At 31.4% G+C, this 20,680-nt stretch overlaps 1 protein-coding gene across 5 annotated transcripts in view; it reads right to left on the bottom strand.

Annotated features, from left to right (window-relative positions):
- Nucleotides 1–20,680, bottom strand: part of LOC124950683 (neo-calmodulin-like) — a 97,686-nt gene that overhangs the window by 33,424 nt on the left and 43,582 nt on the right. For 3 of the 5 annotated variants that reach the window (XM_047497758.1, XM_047497757.1, XM_047497759.1), the window contains exon 2: nucleotides 8,931–10,099. The exons of the other annotated variants lie outside the window; for them this stretch is intronic. In XM_047497758.1, coding sequence (XP_047353714.1) covers nucleotides 8,931–9,017 — 87 coding nt within the window. In that variant the 5' untranslated portion in view covers nucleotides 9,018–10,099. The remainder of the gene's footprint in view (nucleotides 1–8,930; nucleotides 10,100–20,680) is intronic. 5 annotated transcript variants of the gene reach the window in all.

Here is a 20,680-nt window from a genome sequence, read left to right as displayed (position 1 = left end):
TATATATATATATATATATATATATATATATATATATATATATATTATCAAGGATATTTTTATTCTTGGCAACGTAGAGTTTTCAAGCAGGTAAAGCTTTCCGTATCGCCAAGACAAAACATGGAAACCGAACTCGTGGTACTTGTTAGATTCCAAATATTATATCATGTAAACATAGCACATATATAGCACTGCACATTTAACATATACCACAGCATAGGCATAGAGCTGTCAGCGTTGGACAATTTAACGAGGCAGTTTACGTGTTAACATTGTTCTTGTTATGTAAGTCCGTCGTTTATAATATTTGTACATCCAAAGCGCTTATCACAAAATGCAAACTTGTTATTCATGTATATATTACCGTATATCGGTAGAGGTAATGTATTTTTATTTTTTTTTTATATATCTAATGATCTACGTATAAGTTTTGATAAACAAAACCGTGCTGAAATAGTTTCGTAAATATTTCATTATTGCAGTATATATATGTAGGTAGATAAATAGGAAAGTTGAAATTCTATTCACAGATATGATTACGTTGTTAAATGAATTTTACGTCATTTTGATGCATCTCACGTTCTAAATCAATGGAGATAGCTGAGCGACGATAGTTATACTTAATGAAAATTATCTTCTATTCACGGTACGTGAATGCGAATTGTTACGAAAAAAAAAACTTTCGTAAACAAAATTCGATTCGTTTAATGACAGATAACTCCGACTGCTCCTAAAATAAATAATTATTATATAAAATCTTCGATGAGAGATCGTAACTGATATTGATCGCAACACACTAGAACAATGATGATAATAATAATATCTTACATATTTTTTATGATCGAGTTTTTTTTTTCTTTTTTTTTTTTTAGGACTTTGCACTTACTTCGTGACGATGCAATTTATGATAACGTAATATAATCGTTTTGTTCGTTCGTTTTTTTTCTTTTTTTTTTTTAATCAAAGCAACCAGAGATAATGAATAATTTAATGAACACGAATTCTTTGAAATTACATATATCTTACGTGAGAAAGGTCATTGTCGACAGGGAAACAATTAAGAGTATATTCGTGTGAGTTGTCAGTTGAGAAATTTAGACTTCACGAGGAGAACGATAAAATAAAGGGAGATCGCTTGAAAGGAGAATAAGAGAATGTTTTTATAATAAGAGGATGCCAAACTTTAAATAAAATTACCACTTATTGTCTAATTATTCGGAATAGACTATGAGATTACATTTCATGGAACGTCAAACGTTGTAAGATGTATGATATGAAATTAATTAATTACATGCGAAACGATAGATAAGTTTGTTGTCGAGGGCACTTATGTGTCTTCCTTCTTCGACGAACTTTCGACGAATGACGTCAAAACAATTCAAAAGAGATATAAAAACTAATGATATCTCTATTTATCTCTTTCTCTCCTTTTCTTTTTCTCCCTTTATTCTCTTCTCCGTCTCTCTCTCTCTCTCTCTCTCACTTTTTGTCTTATTCTCTTTTAAGAATGAGAAAAAGTATTTCGTTAATTTAAGATCCGTAAGTAAGACTTACAGATCTTAATTTAACGAAAGCGAGCAAACGACAGTTATAAAAGTTGTATCAAGGAGAACTGCCAGACGAATTTCATACTAAAATCATTTAATGGAAATTCTTAGGAGATATACTACCAGAAGTCGCCTCCTGAGATAATTTCAACTGAAATCGTTCTTAAAATTCCATATATATATATATATATATATATGGTTATATACTTCGAAATAATTCATTTATTGTTTAAGAAGATTGCGAGACACGAGAAGTATATCTAAGTTCTAATTAATTACTATAAAATGTAATAATATTTCTTTCTAGTTCTCTTTTTTTTTTCCACCTCAAGGAAATAGCATCGAGTTCGATGAAAAATATTTGGAACGATGCATCATTGGTATCGAAAGAAAAAATAAGAAAAATGAAGAAGATATAGGAAAAAAAGGAAAAATGTATTGAACGAAAAGAAAAAAAAAAAAAAAAATAATAAAAAAAAAAAGATATAAAGAAATATCGGTAGGTTTATCGTCTATATTGATTTCCAATAACGCTTATATATCGTCGAACGAATTTCTCGTCCATGTACTCTCATACTTTTCAAGTTGCCTTTCATTTCGGTACTTCTACGATTACCCGTCCATTAAATCGGTGGGGATTCTCTTCGAAAACTACTGGAGAATTGAACGCACTATACATAAAATAGCAGGCGAGTGAGTTTTCTTCTAGCAAGAAAAAAAAAAAAAAATATAAAAAAAAGGGAAAGAGGAAGTAAGAAAGAAAAATCGAGAAAGAGTGATATCACGTGTAAAGCTTCGAAGAAAGTGCTTCAATGGAAGATAAATAGAAAGAGAGAGAGAGGGAGAGAGAGAGAGAGAGAGAGAGAGAGGGAGGGAGAAAGAGAGAGAGGAAGAGGAAAGAAAGTAAGAAAAAAAAAAACGGAATTTCGAAAAATTTTTAATCCAACGACGAATCCCTTTTTTTTTTCTTTAAATCGAAGTCTCGAGAGTTTGAGTATGTATGACCACTTCAATCTACGAGTCATTAAAATTTTAACCAACCGTAAACGATTCGCTAATTGGATGCTTCTTAGGCAAGCAAAAGCACAAACAAATGCTTGAAAATTTACGACGATTTTGATATCGATTTGATGCCACCTAAAGTCTATGTTTCGTATAAGCTTCTATATCGTTTATGAAAGAGTACGATAATCGAGCGTGAAATTCATAATTACTCGAGTACCTTTAATACGTACATACGTCTATAATTAAAATTGTTGAAAAATATCCTGCTAAACGTGGCACGAAATATTACGAAGTCGATGATAATCGAAAAGTATATGTTTAATTCGATCACTTAAATATATTTTTAAAGTGTTAGAATAGAATAATGCAATAAATAATACAATGCATTCCGACAAGGAACGTATAAATTTGTAAAAAAGAAAAAAGAAAAAAAAAGGAAAAAAAAAGCAAAATTTAATCGTATAAATTAAAAAAAGGATTTTCACGTTTTACTTTTACTATCCTTTTAAATAAGTTCTTTCCTTGAAATGGCCGTCATCCGTACGCGAGAAATAATTTCGCGTGAAATCGTAGCAGACGCAACCCCCGAAACTGGAGACGTTAATGGACGATAATATTTCTGCGGTATCCCCAATTATGGAAATTGCTTTTTAAAAAGTTTAGCCCGATTCGCGCATTTTTCACTCAACTCTCTTATTTCTTCCTAATTTGCTTCCTAAACTCGAAGATTCCCCTTTTTTACCCTATTTCTCTCTCTTTCTCTTTTTCTGTCTCAACCTCTCTTAAGTTGCACGCGATGCCGCAGCTCACGCGATAAGAAGAAACAAAGTTTGCCTTTTTGCGACTTCCAGAACCGAAAAAGACGGGAAAGTATCTCTTGTAAACTTTTGACTTGATAAATAAAAAGCGCAAAAAAGTTGTTCCAGTACGACAGAGTGAGTAAAGAAAGGAAATAGATAGAGAATGAGACTTTTCTATCTTCTTTAATTTTGCTTTTCATATTTTTCATCCGACAAAAGCAAAAACTTCTCGAATGTTACGATAAAAATGAAACTCTCAATTATTTTACTTATCTACAACATTTTTCTCACGATAAAAGATATTCGGGCTATAATAAAGCTATGGATTAATGGACTTTTGTACGATAAATTTTCTGAAGAACGACCTCATTCTTGATTACGTTCTTGATCCTTGTTGTTATGATCTTATTACATTTTCAATGTTTATCTATTGTCTATTTTTTTTTTTTTTTTTTTTTTTTAGGAAGAAAATCGTCGAACCAACGAAAAAACGATTCTTCCGTTGTTTAAAACATTTTCTAAGGAATATTCGTGCTAATTCATTGAAAGAGCATTGAACGTGTTTATAACGATGACAAAAAAAAAAACAAAAAATAAAAGAAAGAAAGAAAGAAAAGAAAAGAAAAAAGAACGAGAAATCGAGTTTGAATTTCAAATGTTTACGAGAAACGATAAAGATAGTGACAGTAGCTTTTAGCGATCGTATATAGACTATTGATCGTATATTTACGTTTATCGTTATGTTGCCACTATATCGAAAACGACACAGTCCTTTTACATTTACGAGAACGCGAGAAAGATATAAAAATATATGTATATATATATATATATATATATATATATATAGACAGGTAGATAGATAGAGAAAGAGAGAGAGAGAGAGAGAGAGAGAGAGAGAGACGATTTTCCGCAGTACCAGTTCGTCTAGAGGCCGAAGTAAAAGTCCCGAGAGAAACGTTACAGGCACGGATTCAGTTTGAATGGAAGATTCGTTGATTCGAGGAGAGACTTCTGAAATTTTTAACAAAGCGCTACCTAGAACGTGCTAGGAATTCTTGGAAAAAGGCTATCACAGTTCATGTGTTATCTCTATGTATACGTATTGCGTATATACACATACACACACACACACACATATATATACATGTCATAGTACGTGTATAACCATTCACCAATGTCATTTTAAAATACAATCACTACAAAATATGCGATAAAAAAATCTTCTTATGTACATATGTATTTTTTTCTTTTTTAAATATAAGAGATTACGATAGAATGTATAATCTCTCGATCTCTCTCTAACGACGAATTTTCCTATATTACACGGGGACATTATTGTAAATCATATATAATCTTGTATCAGTCGATACCGATGAAAGCCTTTAAACCAATTATTCGAGTTATACGAGAACTAATTAAAACGAAAATGTATAATATGTACCAAAAGGAATATGTTTATACTTACAAATGTACATATATATATATATATATATATATATATATATATATATATATATATATATATATGTATATATAAAGGTTGGGGTGATAATCACCTAGAGCATCTTTTTTCTTTTTGATGATATGGAGAAACTTTGTTGACAAAAGTTTTATTATACGGAAAGGGTCATAATATAGTAATAAGAATCTTCTTACAAGTGAACACATGAAGGATAAATGAAGGTTAACTGTGTTTTTTTAAATGAAATTATATGTTTTTGATTGCATTGATCGATGCAGCTTGATATTCTTTATAAAATAATATTAGTCTGTATATGTCGAAAAGTAATTAGTTTAGAAGACATTTAAAAACTCTTATTCAGCGATTATCCTGCACTTTACTCTGCGCATACATTGCACTTACTTTGCGCTTAACTAGTATATTTATTTAAAGTTTGTACAAATTCCAGTTTCGAAGATATTCACATGTAAATGGAGGATGTGGTTACTAATAATAAAGAAAAAATTGTTTCTTCAGTAAACAATGAATTTGTTTAATAATTATTTATTAATTTATGCAATTTTATAGATTAACCGAAATCTAAATTTTATTTGGAAAATAAAATGAATAAAGTTCGTGAGAATTTGCTTATAAAAATTGTTTATAACAAATTATTAATTAATTATTAACAATACTATAGAACAAAGAAAAAACTTTGCTCTTTAAAATGGTATTTGTTTCAAATCTCTATGACTTTTAGTTTCAGAGATATTCCCATGTGAATGGAAGAAGTAGCAGCTATTAATAATATCGTTTTTTTTAATAAACAAAGACTTACTTTATTAATTATTTGTTAGTTTATATAATTTTATAAAACAGTCCAAAAATTAATATTTTTTGCAAAATAAAATGAATAATGTTCGTAAGAATTTGTTTATAAAAATTGTTTATAACAAATTGTTTATTAATTATTAACAATACGTTTTAACAAATAGAGAAAAAAATATCTTTCAAAATGATATTTGATTTAAGTCTCTACGATTTTTAATTTCAAAGATATTCCCATATAAATGAAAGCGGTGGCTATTAATAATATAAAAAAAATAATTTTTTTTTATAAAAAAGAAAAAATAATTTGTTTATTAAATATTTATTAATTTATATAATTTTTTAAGTCAGGCATAATTTGAATTTTGGATTTTTTGTAAAATAAGATGAATCAAGTCCGTAAGAATTTGTTTATAAAAATTATTTATAACAAATTGTTAATTAATTATTAACAATATGATAAAAAAAATAGATAAAATTCTGCCCTTTAAAATGATATTTGTTTCAAGTCTCTACGACTTTTGGTTCAAGAGATATTTCCATGTAAATGAAAGACATTTACGTTGACACACTAACCTATATAATTTCATTCAACTTAGTTCGATGACACACTGACCTATATAAATTCCGAGAATTTACGCGGTCCAGCTGAGTACGTTACTATTACTATACTATTACTACGAACAGCTGTATTAAACGAATTATGAATGAAAATCTTTCGAAGACGATAACTTCGGAACGGAAAGTCGTAGAAACTTGAAAGAAACACCATTTTCAAGGGTAATTTATTCTTTATTTATTTAAATAATGTAATAATATTGTTATAATAAAATTGATTTTGTTAATAATTTTTTCAATTGACTTTTTTCTATTCTTTCGTAATAAAGACATATCTATAATGAAATCATTACATAATTTTTATTATAATTATGTAAATTTTACTTTATTTATTTAAAATAAAGGATAGAAAATCTATTAATAATCTATAATGTACGAAATTGAAAAATCGAAAATTCGAAAGATTCTTCTTTCGTAACTTACTACTACTCTTATTATATTTTAGTCGTATCTTTCTACATGATTTTTTATGAATATTTAAATTAAAATATCTCTTAAATTAATAATTTATCGACAATACATGGATTAATACTTATTTATAAAGAAAATCGAGTTATATCGATCAATGCAATCAAAAATGTATGAATTCATTTAAAAAACACAATTGACCTACATATCTCCTTCACGTATTCATTTTCAAAATAATGATTACTGTCTTATTACGATTATACAAATTTCGTAAACAAAGTTATTCCATATCTTTTAAAAGAAATGGGGAAATATTCAAAGTTATTACTTTATCCTGTTTATATTATATTATATAATATATATGAAAAGTATTATTTCTTCCTTCGTAATCTTGAAATCCTAAATTCAAAGTCAGGAAATATTTCCAAGTAACCTATCCTATTTCTTAAAATTGTGCATATCGTGGAAAACGCGTAGAGTTCGAAGTTTTTAAGATTTCATGAGATCAGAACGGATCTATTTGATCCTACGTAATTTCCTTGGGATATCTTGTTACAACAACGGACGAGTTTAAATTTAGAAAAAAAAAAGTGATTAGAAGTCGAAAAAAAAAAAAAAAGATAAAAAGTTCGAATTAATTATGACGTAAAACTTTTTCGAAAAAAGACTCGAAAGAACAAAGCCAGATAATTTTGTTTCATGGAACTATCGAATGTGAGCAAAGAGACTAGAATATAAAAGTAAAAGAAAAAGGAAAGAGATAAATAGATAGATAAAGAAAGAATCGGAAAAGTTCGTCATCCGGTTAAAGTCAAACTTAATTTCCGGAACCCAGAGTGGTAACAAACTTCCGTTTATCATTCTTAATACGGCAAAGTGATGCTCGAACAAAGATTCAACCATAAAACCGTAAACTTAATCACCGATTTTACTTTAATTAGTTAAGATTGTTGAGATCTTCGAGAAAAATGACAAATTGATATTAGTTCCTTCGTTTATAAAAATTTCAAAATCTAAGACTTCCTTATATATTTTATATCTCGAATTCGAAGCTTATCGAAAATTATTATCAAACTTTTTTTTATTATCATCGATGCATTGTACGTTATATCGTCTTAAAAGCTTTAAAGAATCGTGTGAAAGAATCTTTAGACCATTATTGTTTTACGATAGTTAGAATAACGTGAGAAAATTTCACTAGTTACGATATCACGTTAAATGACGTTCAATTCATGGTTACTTATGTTACGATAAAACTCCGACCTAATTCTCTATTGCTCTTACTGTTTTTGTTATCTGGTATATAAATTATGCGCATACTTACGTATATACGTAACTCTTCTCTCTCTCTCTCTCTCTCTCTCTCTCTCTCTCTCTCTTTCTTTCTCTTTTTTTCTTTCTCTCTTTTTTTCTCTTCCTCTCTCTTTGCCTCTTTATTTCTTTCCTCTTTTTTTTTTGTTCTCTCTTGTGAGAAAGAAAACAAGAGCATACTTCTATGCACGTGGACAGCATAACTTATATCTCCGTGGTGACATGAAAATTAAGGTTTAAAACGTTTCAGAACTACCTCTCCTCGTAAAAAGAAAAGTAAAAAAGAAAGAAGAAGGAAAAAAAAAAAAAAGAAAGAAAAAAGTAAATAAAACGACAGAGAAGTGAACTTAGTAAAGGTCGATGTTCTAAAGTAAAACTCGTTACGTGTCATGCATCGTCGTAACGTTTGTCAAGGATTAAACAACAAATTTTTAAAACGAAATTTTTCTCATACGATAACGATATAAGAAACAAGACGTACCACCGTATATAAGAAAAAAAAATTTTTTTTAATATTATTAATAAATTTACTTTTTTTCTAAAATAATATTAATTGTTGTATAGAGGAAATGAAGGATATTGGAACATTTTAAATGTTCAGGATTCATCGTCACGCGTTCGAGCAAAGTACTAGTTGATTGATATTTGATAGTCAGTGTGCGATCAGCGATCAGCTGCTTTTGATTATTCCGATCATCTCTCGTATACGAGAGTAATCTATTATAAAAATTAATGCGAAAGAAATACAGTTATCTTTCTTTCTTTCCTTTTTTTTTTCTTTTTCTTTTTCTTTTTCTTTTCAATCAAAAATAATATAACAAATTACAAATAACGATGTCATATCTAAAAGAAATTTGTTTGCCAATAAGAATGAAAAATACATGATTAGATATTCATTGTTTGCACTAGTTATATAGGGGAATCGTATCGATAATTGAAATTATTTAATTAGTTCATAATTAACGACTTTACCTTGCTTCTGTTTCGAGGTGCGAAGTCCTCTTTGCTGGCCTTCCGTCTCTTGTCCTTCAGGATCATTCTTGCCGCGGCGAACGCCATCTTGTCGTATCTTCACTCCCTTTCTTTTTTCTTATTTATTTCACACACCAAAATCGTGATTAAAAAAATATAGCGTCCAGCGTCGTTGATAGCGAGGAGGAGCACCACAGTTGGTAGACTCCACGATCCACACCGAACGTGTTTATAATTTCTCTTAAAACGATAACGAAGACGAAAAGGACCGAACTTGTGTATTGCTTGTTTACTAACGCGAAGGAATACGCGTTATTTTATTGCTAATATTACGTATCACGTACGCGTACCGTAGTTATATATGTACGTGTATTATATTTTTTATATTTAATTGATAATCGTTAATTTTAACTTTGATTATATAGGAGAACATCCCTTCACAACATTTTTTTTGTTTTTTTTTGTTTTTTTTTTTTTTTTTTTTTTTTTTTTTTAATTTTTTTGTTTTTCTTTAAAATTTTTTTTTCTTTTTATCTTCTATTACTTCGTCACGACTTTTCGTCCTTTATCCTCCTCAACGTCCTCTTAATCTTCTTTATTTTTCCTTCTTCTGAATATCTTCGAAACGAATCGATATATATCTGTACAATCGATGAACACTATCGTTTACGTTAATAAACGCACAGCCAATGATTTTTCTTTTTTTTTTTTTATCTTGAACCCTACTTTGCCTTTTATTCTTCTTAAAGAGATATACTTTATTCCTAAATATTTCAAATTTCTCCGATTTCACTTTATCGGTGAATAAAAGCTCGAAAGTATCGCGATATTGCTCCCCTCTTTTCGACTCCCTTTTTTGTTTTTTGCAAAAAGCTTGCAAGCAAACTGGAGGGGAACATTTGGTTTGCGACGCGAGTGCGAATCGCCACTCGAACGTTATTTCACGCAATCGATCACCGATCAATCACACTCTCTCACACACTCTCTCTCTCTCTCTCTCTCTCTCTCTCTCTCTCTCTCTCTCTCTCTTTCACGACGATCGTTATCTTCTTTCTTCCATTCGATATATTCTAGTCGTCTACATTCCAGCCAAAGAAAATCGCGATTGATGCGACTTCATCTTTCGTATGTTTGAACCGACAGTCGTTACTGCAACTATGTCCATAGATCTATAAAAATGAACAAAAAAAAAAAAGAGAGGAAGATATATTAAACATTTTGATTTTAGTTCTTATATCATTTATCCCAGGCAATAGTGTTCCTCCTTTTACTTATAGCTACACCAATATTCGATTTAAATGTACGTATGTATATCGTAAAAGTGATTATCTCTTTAAGTGTTAAAAAAAGTGTAAAAAATCTTTTGGACAAATTTTATACGATATCGAGAGAAGCATACATCGTAATGATAATTATTTGATTTTGTTATTCGCGATTAAGAAAGATTCTTACGAGGATCAAATTTAAATATTTCAACGCAATATTCTCTTTATCACATATTCTTTTCTACTTAGATCAAATCGTTTTTCAAAACACTACATATATATATATATATATACATCTATTTTACATCGAATATTTTTGAGTTATACGTGTCTGACGTATTCCCGACATTAACATTATTCCGATCAATTCTCCCGTCCCCGTTCCTATCCCCTCTCCCCGGGGAAATAACTCGATGGGGATTTGTGTGTTACGCTAAACGACAAACAATTGGAATTCTGTCATATCGATGAAAAATGTATAAATGTGTTCTTAATAATTGGATGATATGTATAAAAGGACGGTAAATGTCGACGGGCATGGCCATTTTGAAAAACAGAACTAAAACAAAATATAATAGAACAAAAGAGAAGAGGATTATGAGAATAGATAAAGAATAAAGTAGGATCCTTTAAATTTTGTAATTTCGAGGAACGAGATCCCTAAAAATTCGTTTCGTTTAGTTTCGTTTCTTTTGACAAGGACCGTGCCGGGGAAAAAAGGCATTGAAAATCCCTTTGAACGAAGATGAAAACGTCTCGGAGAATTTTCGATACCAACCACTTCTCGGTATCTCATCATCGCTCTTTATTTTACATATTTCTCCGTTAACTCGAAAGAGGAAACAAAATGATATTTTAAAACGCTTAAGGGAAAGAAAAATAGACAAAAAGAAATTTTTCATAAAATTTTTTTTATATAAGAAAAATCGATCGCAAGAATTATTCGTTTAATAAAATAGATAACTATAGTTTTATTTTCATTGTATGAAAACGTTTATATTATTTGACATTTTTCGATCATATCGATACATTACAAACAACGATGACAAACCTATTCGAAATCAAATGCCAGGAATTTCCCTGTATTTATATATGTACATACATACAATAATACATACCAACTTATACAATATAATTTGTATTTCCGTAAATATTATTCTATATTTATCGAGTTTCTCGTTTCTTTACGAGGGAAGTAAAAGAGAACAAAGTTGAAAGAAACTAAAAATCCAATTATATAAACAATTGAATCTGAGAATTGCCGCACGAACTTTCCTGTCAATGGACGGTAGTTCAATATAATTTGTCTTAGTACAGATTCTTTCATTCTCTCTCTCTCTCTCTCTCTCTCTCTCTCTCTCTCTCTCTTTCTCTCTCTTTTGCCATTTTCTTTTTCCCTTCTTTTTTTCCTCCCTTTAAGTTTCGAAATACGCGAGAGTTAATCTCGTAAAATTAAAAGTTTTTGTTATTTTTTGCATTTATATATAATTTATATTATTTGCATTTATACAATCGAAATGATATACTTTTTTTAATCCTCCTTCTCTCCCCTACTTCTCCATCAAAAGTATCTCCCATTTTTATGTCGCAAAATAATAAAAGCAATAAGAATCAAACGGCACAAGATTTTTAAGGAGTCGATGAAAACGTCTCTTGAGATTCAAGAATGCTTTCGCACGAACGAATGAAGCCTTTTAAATTCCACGACATGAAGCACGTCCGTTTGCTTTTTCTTCATCCCTCGACAGAAACAAATCCGTTATGTCATTAAAATGGACGGTTTGGTTCGACTCGGCTTTCTCGTTTAATAAACCGTTTTTCCATCTCGCAATACACGCAACGATGAGCACGTTCTCATTGAATCCCGAGAACTCGTCGCTGTTAATTAGCCGCAAATTCGATTTCCGCGACGTTACCGGCGATTTCACGTTGAAACTCATCGCGTTGAGGGAGCATTCACAGACGGAAATTAAACGCGTTTTATAATCGCAGGTTTCTTGTTTGTTTTTCTTTCTTTTTTGTTTTTGTTTTTTTTTTTGTTTTTTTTTCTTTTTCCTGAATAACTCATCTTGTCATCATCGTTGCCTTTCGAAAAATCAAATATCACTTTTGTATTTTCATTTTCATTTCTTTTTTCCTTCTTTCCTTTTTCCGTTTCCCCCCCCCCCCTTTTTTTTTCTTTTTTTCTTAATACAACCTCGATACTATATAAAACCGATCTCAATACAAATCAATATAAACCAATGAATTTCTTTTCCTCTTTTTGTGTTCTTTTCTTCTTCCTTTTTCTTATTTTGTTTTGTTTTGTTTTATTCTTCTCTTTTCGTTACATTCTCGCACGAAACTAGTCGCATTATTTGTGGCGAGCTTCTGTACCGCGAAATCGGTACAGAAGCTAAACGAGATACCCGATAAAACGTTCGCCTTTTCTCTCTCTCTCTATCTCTCTCTCTCTCTCTCTTTCTCTCTCTCTCTCTCTCTCTCTCTTTCTGCTCTACTCGACTATTCGTTCTTTCTTTCTTTCTAGAAAACAATACTCGTCCGCATTCGTACCATCTTTCTTCCGTTCGCGTTTGCCCGCACAACGCGTTCCCGTTTTGCCAACAAAGAAATAAATAAACTTTTTCTAGAACATGAGGAATAGTTTCAGTCCGTAGTAATACTAACACTCGACATTGTGACGTTATCAAGTTCTCTACGAAACGATAAATGCGTATGTGCGATACGTACCGACACATACGTACACATATAACATATATATATATATATATATATATATATATATATATATATATATATATATACACATACATTATAAGCGTAAAGTTGCATATAAACGAAACTTATATGATATCTGCTAAAGTATAAAACGTTGGACGAAAAGATTCAAAAAGAAAACTTGACTGTTTGCATTTCTGATTTATTGCATTTCTTCCGTTCACCGAATATTTCATATCGCGATAGATAAAACGCTTCGAGGTATCGTTAGGAAAAACATCTACGTTTCTTTTCTTGTTTCGGGATGAAAAAAAGAAAAAAAGCAAAAAAAGAGAAAAGGAAAAAAAAAACAAAACAAAACAAAAATAAAAAAGAAAAGAAAATAAAAAGGAAATAAAAAGAAAAAAAAAAAGGAGAGAAAGAATGATCTCACCATTTCCGGATAAGCTCGTGCCATTGGACTTCATCGATAGAGAAGAGAGAAAATAAAACAAAATAGGAAAAAAGAAAAAAAAAAAGGAAAGAGATGAAATCACTTTTCGCGAAAGCCACGTCCGCGTAATAACGTTCCACTATCGCTTTCCAATAGGTTTAAGCCCGTAAATAGAGCACATTGTGTTACTTATTTGTTTGTTTTTTCTTTTTTTCTTTTTCTTTTTATATTTATGCAACGATACCTCGATATCGTATCGAATGATACATAAAAGATACGTTCGAATTTAATGAGATGTAAATCCAAGGACGATTTGTTTCGAGTACGATTCAACGATGAAAATTTTAATCGTTACGATCGAGTAAAAATCATCGTCTACGAATTCATTCGTTTTTCGAACGTTTCATTACCATTTTACGAACGGACTCGATGAATGAAACGTAAATAGCAATGAGATCGATATATGTACGCGCTTTCGCATTCACACTCACAAACACACACACAGACTTCAATAAATTATTTTTCTATCTATCCAAGGAATCATCTCTATCGTTTTTTCCTGTCTTTTTTTAATGTGCACGTATGCATGGATCTGAGGAGAAAAGGTATTGAAAAATTTACATTAGAAAGATAGATGATAAATCTTCTCTTCTTTTTTTTTTTTACTTTGTTTTTTTTTTTTTTTTTTTTTTTTTTTTACATATAATCGAGCATACAAATTTCTACTATCGTTGTAATCATTTTCATTTTCATTTTCATTTCTTTTTTATTTGTTTTCTTTTTTTTTTTTTTTTTTTTTAACTTAACAAACGTTGCCTATGTAATTTTTTTTTCTTGTTTCTTTTCTTTTTTTTTTTTTTTCGATTATAACGAAATGAATTTATATAGATCTTGTTGTCGTATACGCCATGTTTATGACAATATTAATATCGACGCTTGCTTACATATATGAGAACAGATTTGATATTACGAGACGAGACATCAATTATGAATTTGAAACGTGTTACAATGTGACCTCTGGGGAATGATTATTAAACGTGTACGCTAATTAAATGTTGTCGCGATTCCCACTAACGATGATTTCACGTTTATATCGTTATAACAATAAACACTTTATTACAGGTAGTCGAAATTATGGTATATAAAAGATAAACGTAACATCCTAAATGTCAAATCTGCATAATGTTATTTATATTTCAAATCCCCTCGTTAAGATTGTTTTTAACGATTTCGAGAAAAAAAAAGAAAAAAAAAAAAAAGAAAAAAGAAAAAATGAAAAAGTAAAAGAAAAAAAGAAAAAAAGGAAAAACCATTTCAATTATTTATTCTTTTGATTATATTTTCAAGGAAAAGTTTTTCAATTTAACAACACTGGGGAATATACCGTAGTTTTAAAACGTTTTAAACGCTTTACAATATTTACCAAGGCAATATACGAGAACAAGGAGCATGGCACATATCTATATGGATACGCGTAAATACGAATGACCTCTAAAAGCAGATTTTATATCGCGCACGCGCGACCGAACGTAAAAGCTAGTAGTACTATCTGTTATAATCTTTATATTCGTTCAAACATATAAAACCTCGCTAAAAAAAAAGGATGTTGAATATTATTGAAAATAGATATTGCCTCGATGCATAACATGTGCTTGAAATGATTTTAATGAATTAAAATCGTTGTTTATGAAAAGAAACTTTGTGAAATCAGAGAAACCATTTTTTTTTTTTTCCAGTAAACACGAACAATGATTTTAAGAAAGAGAGGGAGGAGAAAGAGAGAAAGAGAGAGAGAGAGCAAGAAAAAAGGAAATACAATATTTCATTGTATATTCAATATCTCGACTATTTCATTACACATTTCATCAATACTTTGAAAATGAACATTTGTATGAATCTATGTATGTACATAGATATGTGTAATGCGTACAAACATATAGACATATGCACACGCACAAACGCGCACACACACAAACATATACACATAGAAAAGAAGAAATTACGAGTTTTTCATCGATCCTGTTTTACTTAGAATCGTTACATCAGATAATATGCCTGTCACGTATGTAGATATATACATTGTGACCTGATATCGCACGTACCATATAACGAAAAAAATATTTTCATATCAAATAACAATATCCTACTATTCGATGTCTATTAATGTTGTCTAAAATTTCAAAATGCATTTTCCAACATCTTTTCAAACATCGTTACGTTAGCGCAACTACGATAATTGAACAAGTTTGATTAGTTCTAAAGAAAGTCCCGATACTCGACTATGGAATTTGACGTCTCTCCACGTGATATTTCTCGAGGCGCTAAACGAAACATCAAACTAAAGAGGAGGAGGAGAAGAAGAAAAAGAAGAAGAAGAAGAAGAAGAAGAAGAAGAAGAAGAGGAAGAAAGAAAAAAGAAAAAAAAAGAAGAAGAAAAGAACGAGTAGACTCGGCTACTAGAGAGACATGATGAAAGAAGAATGAAGTAATAACGTCGATAAGAGGGGACAAAGAGAGAGAGAGAGAGAGAGAGAGAGAGAGAGAGAGAGAGAGAGAGAGAAGAAAAAAAACGAAAGAAAAGAAGAGCTTTCTATTGAAACTTCGACGAGATTTTCTTAAGGAGCGTTTCTTCGTGAATTCGATCAAAAAGGGGGTGAGGGGTGACCGAGAGATGGTATAGGAGGGAACGGAGATAGTAGGAAAAATACAATCTATAGCTCTTTGGATGAGACACGAATTGAGCCATTCGTATTGAGTCTGCGCGATGAGGGCCTAAAAGAGAAGTAATCTTGAAAATGAGAGAACGTGTAAGCACGTCGAAGAAGAAAAAGAAAAAGAAAAAAAAAAGAAAAAAGAAAAGAGAGAAAAAAAAAAAGGAAACATCTTCTTTTAACTACTACGAATTCGATTCATTTGAAACGTCTGTATCATTCACATTCTCTATCTCTATCTCTATCTCTATCTATCTATCTATCCATTCATTCATCCATCCATTCATCCATTCATCCATTCATATCTTTCAATCTTTCTTAAAGATAGGCTTATCGAAAATAATTTCGAACTGTGAAAGCCTCGAGTTTCGACTGACGATAATTGGATCTCTTTTATCAATCGAAATTATGAATTTTCATCGATCAAATGTAAACGACGAAGTCGACGGATACGGTGGAAAGAGAGAGAGAGAGAGAGAGAGAGAGAGAGAGAGAGAGAGAGAGAGAGAGAGAGAGTGAGGGAAGAGAGAGGGACAACAGAAATAAACGCGTGATGAATAATCACGCAGGTGAATCGAGATTTAATGTTAGACGTCAAACAAGGAGGCTAATGACACGCCGAAGAAATTCAAGGCGTGTCGCTTTGGAGCGAAATTCCATCGCGTTCAAGCTTCGAACATGGCATGTAATGCACGCGAGAACCTATCAAGGGAGAGATATCCCATTGCTTGTATATTCTCCTCGTTCGATCCGGATGTTCTGGAATCCATTATATCCGATCTCTTCCATAATTAGTATGTGCATTAGATTAAATTAAGATTCTTCCGTTTAACGTTTAATACGAGATTATTAATGATCACTTTTGTATTTTCCATGATAAAATGTAAGTTCGAACAAATTCGTTCTTACACGAAACCATTCTTTACGTTCGATCGAAAAGTCGAGTCAGTAATTAAAAAAAAAGGAAAAAAGAAAAAAATAAGAAAAAAAAAAAACAAACAAACAAACAAACAAACAAACAAAAATAAAAGTAGAAATGGTTATCGAAACCATTGCAAAAGGCCATTGTCATTCTCGTCACGATTGAACCATTCAAAGTCTCACTAAACTGTGTATCGTAATTTTTACGAATCGTGACTTTCCATCTATCTATCTATCTATCTATCTATCTATCTATTTATCTATCTTCTCTCTCTCTCTCTCTCTCTCACTCTCTTTCTTTCTCTTTTCCGCCTGTTACACCATGTTAAAAGCTCAGCAAAATCGAAGGCTTAATTAAGCGAGCACCGATTCATCGCGAATAGGAATGCCGAGCTCGCAAAAACGTGCTCTCGCCTTGACTTAACGGGCCTCCATCACGAATCAGGCTGAACTACGAGGACACTTTCCTTTCCTATGACGTAAACTCGACCTCGACTATCGTCCTCCGACTCTACAAAGTTGGTAATAAAAAAAAAAAAAAAAAAAACAAAAAAAGAAAGAAAGAAAGAAAGAAAAAGAAAAAGAAAAAAAAATTATATCGCATTAAGTGATCGCCTAATTGAAAAGTCAGACATACGGGTCAATCGAATACGTTTATTGCGTATATTTATGTATGTATATACATATGTGTATGCGTGTATAGAGGGAATAAAAAAAAAAAAAAAAATGAGAAAAAAGATGAAACCGATAGAGAGAAAGAGAGAGAGAGAGAGAGAGAGAAAGAGAGAAAAAGTCAAGAGTTGAAACGAAGTCACAAGGGCTACCGATAACGTAGAACGTCCTTTGGGTTAACAGCCCCTGGTCACGCATCAATGGCCACAAACTCAAAACAAGCACGATGCTCTCTCTTTCTCTTTTTCTCTCTTTTTCTCTCTTTTTCTCCCTCTTTCACACACTTACACGTCAATGTATTGCCCCTTTAACCCCTTTAATCCTTCCTCTTTCTCCCCTAATCCATTGCGACAAAAACGATTCAAGCGATACACATCGGACCTTCATTTCACGCGGACGCTACTATTATGGACATTGCTCATAAGTTTTTCTCTCTTCTCCCTCGAGTCAACAATTTAGCTGAAACTATGTCAGTCAGTCTGTCATTATGGAGTATTCATTTGACAAGATTTTATACGGTGATAAACTAATTACAGGTTTAAAAATTGTTTTCAAGGAAGTCAATGATTTACTGGATAAGATAAAAAAAAAAAAAAAAGAAAAAAAAAAAAAAAAAAAAAAAAAAAAAAGAAAAAAGAAAAAAAGAAAAAAACAAAAGAAAAGAGAAATAAAGCCTATTTAAATCTAAATCAATCTTGCTGTTAGGATCTCGTAATATGATAATCAAGAGAATTAAACTAGTTCGTACTGTAAGGAAACTACAATACAACGATTGCACTCGAATACAAGATAAATTAATTATTTAATTAATAAGAAACATGAAAAAATATTTTTAGGGAAAATTAATGGATAACGAATATTCGTAAGGATATAAATATAAAACGATTTTAATTATCGTCCATTCTTTTCGATAAAGACTTTCATTAAAATACAGAACGTCTTGAAAAGTTCTTTTCGTCTTTCGAGTCGTGCGAGAGAAAGTGTGTCGACGGAAAATAAACTGGAGCATGGGCGGACTAGAAAAATTGAAATTTCGAACGTGGTCGATTTCTGTCGCCAATTTAAAAGGTAGAACCTGAAAGCTTTGAAATTCAACATATCTAATACTCGAAGCTCGATATGTATGGCAACCAGTATTCTCGATAATATTCTCTCTCTCTCTCTCTCTCTCTCTCTCTCTCTCTCTCTCTTTCTCCTTTCTCTCTCTATCGCTCTGAACCTCTCTCTTTCTCTCTCTCACTTTCATGCAATTTCCAGTATATCTCTAAACGAAATTTTTAAGCTTTTCCATGCTCGAACGTTCACTTTTTGAATTTCTCACGAAATCCGTAGGTACAGATGATAGTAGAAAAATTTTAAAGTCAAAGAGAAATGTTAGCCACCGTAAATGCAGTTAGAACGTCATAAATTGTCCACTGAAGAGACAGAGAGATAAAAAGAGAGAGAGAGAGAGAGAGAGAGAGAGAGAGAGAGAGAGAGAGAGAGAGACATAACATAATCTTGACGTTGACGACGGTTAAGCTTTAACAATGACGACAGATAAAAGGTGCTGTTCTCGTCCACGTTCACATATGAACTACGTCCATCAGTTCGTGACCATTGTGAAAAGACAATTAAAAGTACAGTCATACTATTCGCTTTTGTACAAAATATGTACGTATATATGTATGAAAATTTAAATATTGCACCAAATTGTAGAAAAGAATGGGTGACAATTATAAATTTTATTGCTTTGACGGCAATATTGCTGCCAAAATAATGTCTGGATAAATTTCTATCAAAAAAAAAAAAAAAAAAAAAAAAAAACACATGGGCCGAATAAAAGTACACAAACAAAATACCAACATCGTAGATGTAATAAATTGCAATCCACGCTGCATCCATAAAAAATGATCTTTTTCCTTTTTTTTTTTTCTTCCTTTTTCTGTCCTTCTTTCTTTTTTCCATTTTTTCTTCTTTTTTTTTAGGATATTTCCATCCAATTCTTTGACAACACGCGTTATATGCAAGAAGGTACACACACTTTATTATCTTTAAATTTTTATGTACCTACGGATTTTTCGAAGAAAGAAAATAAATAAATAAAAACATAATAAGAAAATAGTGATTCGTGTCACGAATATCAAGTCCCTATTTTTCTAGATATCCGTAAAATGTAATATAATTCGATGGATTCGTTCGAGGAATACTCCGTCTGTTTTCCTTTTTTGAACCAATCAGAATTTCATCTTTTCACAGGGTTTTATCCAATTGAAGCGAGGCTTCCACACTCCCAAGTTATCCTTCCGAAAATCCTGCCTTTCGCGAGTCCAACTTGAGCTTTGTTACTCTCGAGGGCGGTCGTCGGTGCAGGGGTAGTATTGATCACTCCCACGGTGCGCCCTCTTCCATCCTCATCGTTCTCCGACCACCGTTTTCCATCCTTCCTCTGCATCCTCCGATTTTCCATATTTCGTCTCCTCATTCATCGTCTATCGTCTTTTTCTTAGCTCGTGAATAAACGTCAAGCGTTAATCCTCCATCTCATCCTTTTCCTCCTTCTTTTTCTTCTTCTCTTCTTCCTCCATCTTCTCCTCTTCTTTCTCCTTCTCGTCCTCTTCTTTTTTCTCTTCCTTTTTCTTCTGCGTCGTTTATCAACTCGGATCGTTGCACTTATCGTGGAAATTGAGTTTCTATCTCCTTTCTTATCCGCCATACGTTTATATAGTCGGATGTTTTTTTTAGGCCAATAGCGTGAATCTTTCACAAAAAAAAAAAGAGAGAGAGAGAGAGAGAGAGAGAAAGAGAGAGAAAAAATAATTAAAGTGAACATATGTAATTCGTAAACGTTAATCTTCTTACGAGTAGGTAGATATCACGGAACGTGTAAGAGTATTTTAAAAGCCAATATAGAAATGTTCGTTGGTCGTACTTTTCTTTCATTGTCGAAATGCCCATGCATCATTCACATCAGCGTAAATAAAAGATCTCTTTTTCCAGGGAAACTATATCAGATTTGTTTCCATCCGTGTATTTACGGTAGATCCACGA

The sequence above is a fragment of the Vespa velutina genome, chromosome 7, assembly GCF_912470025.1.
Source record: "Vespa velutina chromosome 7, iVesVel2.1, whole genome shotgun sequence".
NCBI classification, from domain to species: Eukaryota; Metazoa; Arthropoda; class Insecta; order Hymenoptera; family Vespidae; genus Vespa; species Vespa velutina.
The sequence above is the reverse complement of the archived record's forward strand: the minus strand, read 5'-3'. Positions and strand labels throughout refer to the sequence as shown.